This window comes from Salvelinus fontinalis, chromosome 22, assembly GCF_029448725.1.
Source record: "Salvelinus fontinalis isolate EN_2023a chromosome 22, ASM2944872v1, whole genome shotgun sequence".
NCBI lineage: Eukaryota > Metazoa > Chordata > Actinopteri > Salmoniformes > Salmonidae > Salvelinus > Salvelinus fontinalis.
Genome location: NC_074686.1, coordinates 33097115 through 33106673, shown reverse-complemented (window position 1 = coordinate 33106673; position 9559 = coordinate 33097115). Strand labels below are relative to the sequence as shown.

At 46.6% G+C, this 9559-nt stretch overlaps 1 protein-coding gene across 1 annotated transcript; it reads right to left on the bottom strand.

Annotated features, from left to right (window-relative positions):
- Positions 1 to 902: 902 nt before the first annotated feature.
- LOC129820396 (G-protein coupled receptor 20) lies at positions 903 to 2110 on the bottom strand. The gene is made up of 2 exons (XM_055877467.1): positions 1160 to 2110; positions 903 to 1123 (listed from the first exon to the last, which is right to left on the bottom strand). Exons 1-2 carry the CDS (start codon positions 2108 to 2110, stop codon positions 977 to 979), a joined length of 1098 nt encoding a protein of 365 aa, XP_055733442.1. The 3' UTR covers positions 903 to 976.
- Positions 2111 to 9559: the final 7449 nt, after the last annotated feature.

Below are 9559 nucleotides of genomic sequence, written 5' to 3'. Positions count from 1 at the left end.
ACATCTCTCTGTCACTCTTCTCCTCTCTCTATGCAGACATCTCCCTCTGTCACTCTTCTCCTCTCTCTATGCAGACATCTCCCTCTGTCACTCTTCTCCTCTCTCTATGCAGACATATCTCTCTGTCACTCTTCTCCTCTCTCTATGCAGACATCTCCCTCTGTCACTCTTTTCCTCTCGCTATGCAGACATCTCCCTCTGTCACTCTTCTCCTCTCTCTATGCAGACATCTCCCTCTGTCACTCTTCTCCTCTCTCTATGCAGACATCTCTCTCTGTCACTCTTCTCCTCTCTCTATGCAGGCATCTCCCTCTGTCACTCTTCTCCTCTCTCTATGCAGACATCTCCCTCTGTCACTCTTCTCCTCTCTCTATGCAGACATCTCCCTCTGTCACTCTTTTCCTCTCGCTATGCAGACATCTCCTTCTGTCACTCTTCTCCTCTCTCTATGCAGACATCTCTCTCTGTCACTCTTCTCCTCTCTCTATGCAGACATCTCCCTCTGTCACTCTTTTCCTCTCTCTATGCAGACATCTCCCTCTGTCACTCTTCTCCTCTCTCTATGCAGACATATCTCTCTGTCACTCTTCTCCTCTCTCTATGCAGACATCTCTCTGTCACTCTTCTCCTCTCTCTATGCAGACATCTCTCTCTGTCACTCTTCTCCTCTCTCTATGCAGGCATCTCCCTCTGTCACTCTTCTCCTCTCTCTATGCAGACATCTCCCTCTGTCACTCTTCTCCTCTCTCTATGCAGACATCTCCCTCTGTCACTCTTCTCCTCTCTCTATGCAGACATCTCCCTCTGTCACTCTTCTCCTCTCTCTATGCAGACATCTCCCTCTGTCACTCTTCTCCTCTCTCTATGCAGACATATCTCTCTGTCACTCTTCTCCTCTCTCTATGCAGACATCTCCTTCTGTCACTCTTCTCCTCTCTCTATGCAGACATCTCCCTCTGTCACTCTTCTCCTCTCGCTATGCAGACATCTCCCTCTGATGCAGGGTGCAGGGGGTGAGAGTCAGTGTGGCCACACTGTGAGCGATAGCCATGGCTGTCCCTGATCCTTTTGAACTCCTTAGTCCACTGGCAACGTCCCCTCCACTGGTCCTCTCCGCCTCCGCCTCCGCCTCTGCCTCCGCCTCCGCCTCCGCCCCTGCCCCTGGCCTCTTCCTGCAGGCCCGCCGCATGGCCGAGCGGAAGCTGTCCGTCACAAAGCAATAGACCACTGGGTCCAGGCAGCTGTTGAGGCTGCTGAGGGTCACAGTGGCGTGGTACGCCAACACCTGCTGTGCTCTGTCACCCCCCATCCGGAAATACACCAACGCCTGGCGCACGTGGAAGGGCATGAAGCAGATGGAGAAGACAACCAAGACAGCCACCAGGAGCCTGACTGCTCTGGCCCTCCGGCCCTGGCTCTGAGGCATCAGCCTGGGGTCGGTCAGGGCGCATGCCACCCTGAGTGTGAATGTCACGATGACCACCAGGGGGAGCAGGAACTCCAGGAAGGACAGGGCAAAGAGGGCGGTGAGGCGGCAGCATGACGTGGCCTTGATCTCCAGCGCCGTGGTCTGGAAGGAGTAAGTGACCACCACAGCGAAGAGCCAGATCCCCACACTGACTCCCTTAGCGACCCCAGGGCTCCTCCAGCGGCGCCCGGCCCCGGCCCACACCACGGCTATATAGCGGTCCACACAGATACTGGTGAGGAAGAGGATGCTGCAGTACATGTTGACGAAGTAGCTGAACGTGTGAAAGTAGGAGCAGGCCAGACACCCTCCACCGCTGTGGTAGAGGGCAATGCGGGCAGGGAGCGAGAGCGCCACCAAAAGGTCAGCCACGGCCAGGTTGATGGTATAGACCACAGGGGCGGAGGAGATCTGGGAGGGCAGGCAGAAGATGTACAGGGCCAGGCTGTTAAGGACCACACCCACCACGAACATCAGGGTGTTGACCACCATCAGGGTCACCCACAGGCCGTAGAACTCCTGGTACAGGCCCTCGTCCAGGTGGACTAGTTTCTTCAGGTAGGGCACCCCCCACTGGGGGTTGGAAGTACTGTTCATGTCTTCAGGTGTTGCATTGACCACCAAGGACGTGAGAATCTCCATTGCTGAGAGGCAGTGATGGACTGCTTCTGAAAAACAGTAATACAGTATTGTCATCATGTGACAGTATAATGCGAACAACATTGAGTTTCTCAGTGAGTACAAGTAATATGCTCTTTAGAACTGTAATCACTAGAACAGAAAAATGCCCTTAGACCCCAACGATTTGACTGTACCGTCCATAGTATGCTCAACAGGGATATTTCTGCACCGTTAAATATCTGCTTTCATAGTGAAAATGAGGTCCTGGGAGGAAATGACCAAAGCTATTTCCTCCCTTAGATACACACTGGAAGAATGTGAGTGCATCACACGTTTCTTTATCTTGGCCATACATGAACGGGCTGTGTAGACTTTGTAAATCTCTGCAGGAACAGGGGATTAGGCCTAGCGAGTCAGCATACATGGTGGTGATGCAGAGTGAGGGTACTGTGTGTCCCTCGTCACACACTGTAGATAAACACACTAAATGAACTAATGTAGCGTCTGGATGAAAAGCGGTCAACACTAGTCTCACGTTATACAGTATGTAATAATACTGGGGGTTTTGTTAGTCATTTTTTATGAGAGATTGTGTGCAGTTAATAGATTTTTTTTAGGATAGAGAATCTCTTCAGTACCCTGATCAGACGTCCTGGGCCATAGCTAGTTCTGACCTCTTCAGTACCCTGATCAGACGTCCTGGGCCATAGCTAGTTCTGACCTCTTCAGTACCCTGATCAGATTTCCTGGGCCATAGCTAGTTCTGACCTCTTCAGTACCCTGATCAGATGTCCTGGGCCATAGCTAGTTCTGACCTCTTCAGTACCCTGATCAGACGTCCTGGGCCATAGCTAGTTCTGACCTCTTCAGTACCCTGATCAGATGTCCTGGGCCATAGCTAGTTCTGACCTCTTCAGTACCCTGATCAGACGTCCTGGGCCATAGCTAGTTCTGACCTCTTCAGTAACCTGATCAGACATCCTGGGCCATAGCTAGTTCTGACCTCTTCAGTAACCTGATCAGATGTCCTGGGCCATAGCTAGTTCTGACCTCTTCAGTACCCTGATCAGATGTCCCGGGGTGTTCATGTTAGCTGATACTGTATTTGAGACACTGCTGTGCTGTGTGAAAATGGTGAGGTGTGATGTGACGTATAACTGCAGTAACAAACATATCACTATGTTCTACAACATGATACATATTTTAGTTACATGAATATACCAATATATCAGACACTTGAGTCAGTGCAAGTGCTCCATAGTTTCCATTGGCTTTAACACAAATCCTAATCCTGATAGTCTGCTCTCACATTCCCACAAGTATTATTAGTAACACTTCATTGAAATATTCTATCCTAATGCCTATATTCGTTTTCCATAAACCTGGAAGCACGATACACTTAAACCTTTCATAAGTACACTCTTATATGAGAGTTATGGCGGAACTTCCAGATAAAGTGTCCTAGCATCTTGACACCTAGCTGTCGGTGACGAATACGGAGCTCAGAGAGAGCGTCGTACTTCATCGGCAGTTCACAAAATGTACTCAAACCTTACCAAAAACCATGGTGTCACACAAACCATCTCACAGAAGAACAACTTGTTAAGACGCAGTGCACCTCTGTATGGCCTGCGGAGTAAGAGTTCAGTACGACAATGAGTGAACTAGTATTCAGTGGACTAAGCCTTTCTAAAAATGTCAAGTGCAGGTAGCCAATCTGTTGTGAGAGAGTTATCTCATTATGCTAGTCTCTCTCGCTCTCTCTCTCTCTCTCTCTCTCTCGCTTTCTCTCGCTAAGACAGAATTTTCTCAGAGCATTCTCCATTCTGAGAATATTTGTTTTACATTCAGATGCACCTATATCACTACATCTCCACAATGTATTCATGAGTCACATTCAAAGTGTAGCAATATAGGATCATCAACTTCAGCCAACAGAAAACTCCTCCAAACTTACCTGTTTCACGGATAGAATCACGTGATAACCTGTCAAGAGTGGGTGGATGTTGATCTTCGCTATAGCCAGTTAATTTAGCCAATCAGAGTCCAGTAACCCGTGTAGCCTCTGTCACCTTGGACTCTTTCTAAAGTATATCCTGGGTGCCCAGAGATCTTCTTATAGGAGATATCTATCTAATGTATCTTCTCACTCCGTTGTTGAGCTGAGAGGGAGTCTTTCACACCACAGCAACCATGTCAAAATTATTTTAGGATTGAAAATCATTTTACGTCCATTTCCTGTAACAAACCATGTCCTTTAGAGGCTTGGATTATCCTTGAGTTCGAGATTTTCCTGTCTCAATGTCTCTCTCTCTCCCTCTCCCTCTCTCTCTCTCTCTCTCTCTCTCTCTCTCTCTCTCTCTCTCTCTCTCTCTCTCTCTCTCTCTCTCTCTCTCTCTCTCTCAGAATCAATCAATCTCTGAAAGTCTCTCTACATCCTTTAAATCGTTCAAGGTGCATCTTCATATCTCCCAGTATGTTTCTCACAAGATTTCACTAGGCAGTCTCTCAGTGTCCAGTCTCTCAGACTCTCAGTCAGTGTACTCCTGCCTTGGGCCTCTCTCCCTTTCCACTCTACTCCATCACCGCAGTGAAGTCCCCTGGCGGTACTAATCCCATTTCCCCTGGGTTAGGACACTAAAGGAGGAAGAACCTTCCCAAGTTTACTTCAGCTGTGATGTCACGGCCCCAAGGATTAGGGGCTCTGCTGGTTCTGGACAAAAACATGACGGAGGGAAAGTGTTTGTGTAAATAAAACGATTGAATACAGTAAATGAAGCAGACATTAGTATAGGCCATGAAATAAATACATGGATAAGTGGATATTAGTGCCTGGAACTAAAGGTAACAACAAAGATATTTTGAGCATTTCAAATGGGCCTCAAGAGATGCCATCATGGTGTGTGAAGAGGAAGGTACTTCATGACAAATTGCAAGTGGAAAATAATTGTTTAGCTCACAGTGGCTAGCTGTCTTTGCTGGGGTTTCTGACTCAACGAGGGCCTGTCTATGTCATCACAGGAGTCTAAGCACATAATCTTGCTCAACAGTTCACATACCAAGCCTAGACACAAGGATAGCAAGTGTTAGCAAATGAGAACATATAGAGGGTGATGGATTGCATGGCTGTATAGGGGAATATACAGTATGATAGTAGTAGCTTTTTCGCTATAAAACTGCTAAATAATATTACATGGGATTGAGCTGATATTGTCAAACTGTCTGGACAGTTTCACAAAAGTGCTGATGTAGACTGGATGGAGTGCTGATGTAGACTGGATGGAGTGCTGATGTAGACTGGATGGAGTGCTGATGTAGACTGGGTGGAGTGCTGATGTAGACTGGATGGAGTGCTGATGTAGACTGGATGGAGTGCTGATGTAGACTGGATGGAGTGCTGATGTAGACTGGATGGAGTGCTGATGTAGACTGGATGGAGTGCTGATGTAGACTGGATGGAGTGCTGATGTAGACTGGGTGGAGTGCTGATGTAGACTGGATGGAGTGCTGATGTAGACTGGATGGAGTGCTGATGTAGACTGGATGGAGTGCTGATGTAGACTGGGTGGAGTGCTGATGTAGACTGGATGGAGTGCTGATGTAGACTGGATGGAGTGCTGATGTAGACTGGATGGAGTGCTGATGTAGACTGGATGGAGTGCTGATGTAGACTGGATGGAGTGCTGATGTAGACTGGATGGAGTGCTGATGTAGACTGGATGGAATGCTGATGTAGACTGGATATGGTGCTGATGTAGACTGGATGGAGTGCTGATGTAGACTGGATGGAGTGCTGATGTAGACTGGATGGAGTGCTGATGTAGACTGGATGGAGTGCTGATGTAGACTGGATGGAGTGCTGATGTAGACTGGATGGAGTGCTGATGTAGACTGGGTGGAGTGCTGATGTAGACTGGATGGAGTGCTGATGTAGACTGGATGGAGTGCTGATGTAGACTGGATGGAGTGCTGATGTAGACTGGATGGAGTGCTGATGTAGACTGGATGGAGTGCTGATGTAGACTGGATGGAGTGCTGATGTAGACTGGATGGAGTGCTGATGTAGACTGGGTGGAGTGCTGATGTAGACTGGATGGAGTGCTGATGTAGACTGGATGGAGTGCTGATGTAGACTGGATGGAGTGCTGATGTAGACTGGATGGAATGCTGATGTAGACTGGATGGAGTGCTGATGTAGACTGGATGGAGTGCTGATGTAGACTGGATGGAGTGCTGATGTAGACTGGATGGAGTGCTGATGTAGACTGGATGGAGTGCTGATGTAGACTGGATGGAGTGCTGATGTAGACTGGGTGGAGTGCTGATGTAGACTGGATGGAGTGCTGATGTAGACTGATGTGTAAATGTAGACAGGATGGAGTGCTGATGTAGACTTGGAAGAGTGTAGATGTTTCCAGTCTATAGTCTACTCTCCTCTTATAACACAGAAATAGATAGAAGGTTTCCGTTAGGATACTGAAGTTGTTACTGTGAAGACGAGCACTAGTCTTGGTCTGGTTCCAAAAAATATATTGCTCTTAATTTGCTCAGCTTGTTCTGTAAACGGTTCTGTTTTCTAATTTATCAAGTGGACTGAGGGAATGGTATTATTTTAGTAACTTGGTAGAATGCCTTGGTGCTCCAGAGTGACAAATACAGATTTCAACCTCACTGTACATTAACCAATCAGGCAGCTGGATATACAGCACGCTGATGGCATCCAGGTTAAGCACAGCGGACATGGTGTATAGTGCAGTACATGGCTGGTTTAAACCTGGGACTTGACCAATCATCACACCTCTACACTGACAGATTCAGTTCAATTAAATCAAAATGGCCCTTGTCATTCAGTTGAACTACTGAAGAGTTGAGGTGAAATCGCAGTGGGTTGACAAATCATTATACTGTCAGTGCTCGTTGGTTTCTGAATAGAATAAGATGTAAGCTTTCTTTAAAAAAAAATGTTTTTATATAAATTTTATCCCCTTTTCTCCCTAATTTTTGTGGTCTCCAATCGCTAGTAATTACTATCTTGTCTCATCGCTACAACTCCCGTACGGGCTCGGGAGAGACGAAGGTCGAAAGCCATGCGTCCTCCGAAGCACAACCCAACCAAGCCACACTGCTTCTTAACACAGCGCGCCTCCAACCCGGAAGCCAGCCACACCAATGTGTCGGAGGAAACACCGTGCACCTGGCCCCCTTGGTTAGCACGCACTGCGCCCGGCCCGCCACAGGAGTCGCTGGAGCGCGATGAGACAAGGATATCCCTACCGGCCAAACCCTCCCTAACCCGGACGAAACTAGGCCAATTGTGCATCGCCCCACGGACCCCCCGGTCACGGCCGGCTGCGAAAGAGCCTGGGCGCGAACCCATAGACTCTGGTGGCGCAGCTAGCACTGCGATGCAGTGCCCTAGACCACTGTGCCACCCGGGAGGCCCCGTAAGCTCTCTTTTAACTCATTCTGGCAAATACACCAACATAGGTCTCTCTGAGGACCAATAAAAAGTGTCTAGCTATGTTCCTTCACTGGACTCCTCCACTGGGAGGCATTCAACAAATGATCTGCAACAGGACATTTAATTACACTAGTTACTAATCTCTCAGCATTGTATCTCCCACAATACTATTAAATACCATAGAGATGGAAGGAACCTCACCCCTTCTATCGCTCTCTCAATTCAATTCAAATGGCTTTATTGGTATGGAAAACATATGTTTACATTGCCAAAGCAAGTGAAAGAGATAATAAACAAAAGTGAAATAAACAATCAAATTAACAGTAACATTTCATTTCAAATATCATATTTCAAATATCATTTCAAATATCATATTATGCATATATATATAGTGTTGTAACGATGTACAAATAGTTCAAGTACAAAAGGGAAAATAAATAAACACAAATATGGGTGGTATTTACAATTGTGTTTGTTCTTCACTGGTTGCCCTTGTGGCAACAGGTCACAAATCTTGCTGCTGTGATGGCGCACTGTGGTATTTCACCTAATAGATATGGGAGTTTATCAAAATTGGATTTGTTTTCAAATTCTTTGTGGGTCTGTGTAATCTGTGGGAAATATGTGTCTCTAATTTGATCATATATTTGGTAGGAGTTTAGAAAGTGCAGCTCAGTTTCCAACTCATTTTGTGGGCAGTGTGCACATAGCCTGTCTTCCCTTGAAAGCCATGTCTGCCTATGGCGGCCTCTCTCAATAGCAGGGCTATGCTCACTGAGTGTACATTGTCAAAGCTTTCCTTAATTTTGGGTCAGTCACAGTGGTCAGGTATTTTGCAACTGTGTACTCTCTGTTTAGGGCCAAATAGCATTCCAGTTTTCTCAGTTTGTTAGTAAATTCTTTCTAATGTGTCAAGTAATGATATTTTTTTTCTCTCATGATTTGGTTGGGTCTAATTGTGTTGCTGTCCTGGGGCTCTGTGGGGTCTGTTTGTGAACAGAGCCCCAGGACCAGCTTGCTTAGGGAACTCTTCTCCAGGTTCATCTCTCTGTAGGTGATGTCTATGTTCTGGAAGGTTTGGGAATCACTTCCTTTTAGGTGGTTGTAGAATTTAACGGCTCTTTTCTGGATTTGGATAATTAGCGGGTATCGGCCTAATTCTGCTCTGCATGCATTATTTAGTGTTTTACATTCTACACTGAGGATATTTTTTTCAGAATTCTGTATGCATCATCTCAATTTGGTGTTTGTCCCATTTTATGAATTATTGATTTGTGAGTGGACCCCAGACCTCACAACGATAAAAGGCAATGGGTTCTATAATTGATTCAAATAATTCAAATTGCCAGATCCTAATGATGTCGAATGATATTCCTTTTTATGGTGTATAAGGCCCTTCTTGCCTTGTCTCTCAGATTGTTCACAGCTTTGTGGAAGTTACCTGTGGTGTTCATGTTTAGGCCGAAGTATGTATAGTTGTTTGTATGGACTAGGGCAACGGTGTCTAGATGGAATTTGTATTTGTGGTCCTGGCAACTGGACCTTATTTGGAAAACCATTATTTTTGAATTACTGAGATTTACTGTCAGGGCCTAGGTTTGACAGAATCTGTGCAGAAGATCTAGGTGCTGCTGTAGGCTCTCCTTGGTTGGGGACAGAAGCACCAGATCATCAGCAACCCCTTCTATTTCTCTCTCTGTCCCCCCTACTCTCATCAGCTTATATGTTGTTGCCACACCGGTCCATCATGGGGCCAGTGTTTTTAAGACAGGAGATTAGCATGTTCCACCACACTGACTTGACACGGGGGCCCATGAAATTTGTTTGAGGCTGGCTCCAGGGTGGTCTATTGTCCTGCTCTGTTTATCTCTTCCTAAACCTCCCTCTCACACTGTACTGGCACCTGGCCTCCGAGTGCTGCCGACCCTGCATTCATGGACTCACTCTCTCCCTGTGCCTTCATTTCTTCCTAATAGTGGATTTTTATGAGGTGATTGTTAGTTTTGCGA

Excerpts from the sequence above, each read along its gene's own strand:
- LOC129820396 (XM_055877467.1), bottom strand. The coding sequence starts at position 2,110 with ATGGAGATTCTCACGTCCTTGGTGGTCAATGCAACACCTGAAGACATG. Across the intron at positions 1,124-1,159 it reads CCTGCAGGAAGAGGCCAGGG|GCGGAGGCGGAGAGGACCAG; the intron begins GCAGGGGCGGAG and ends GCAGAGGCGGAG.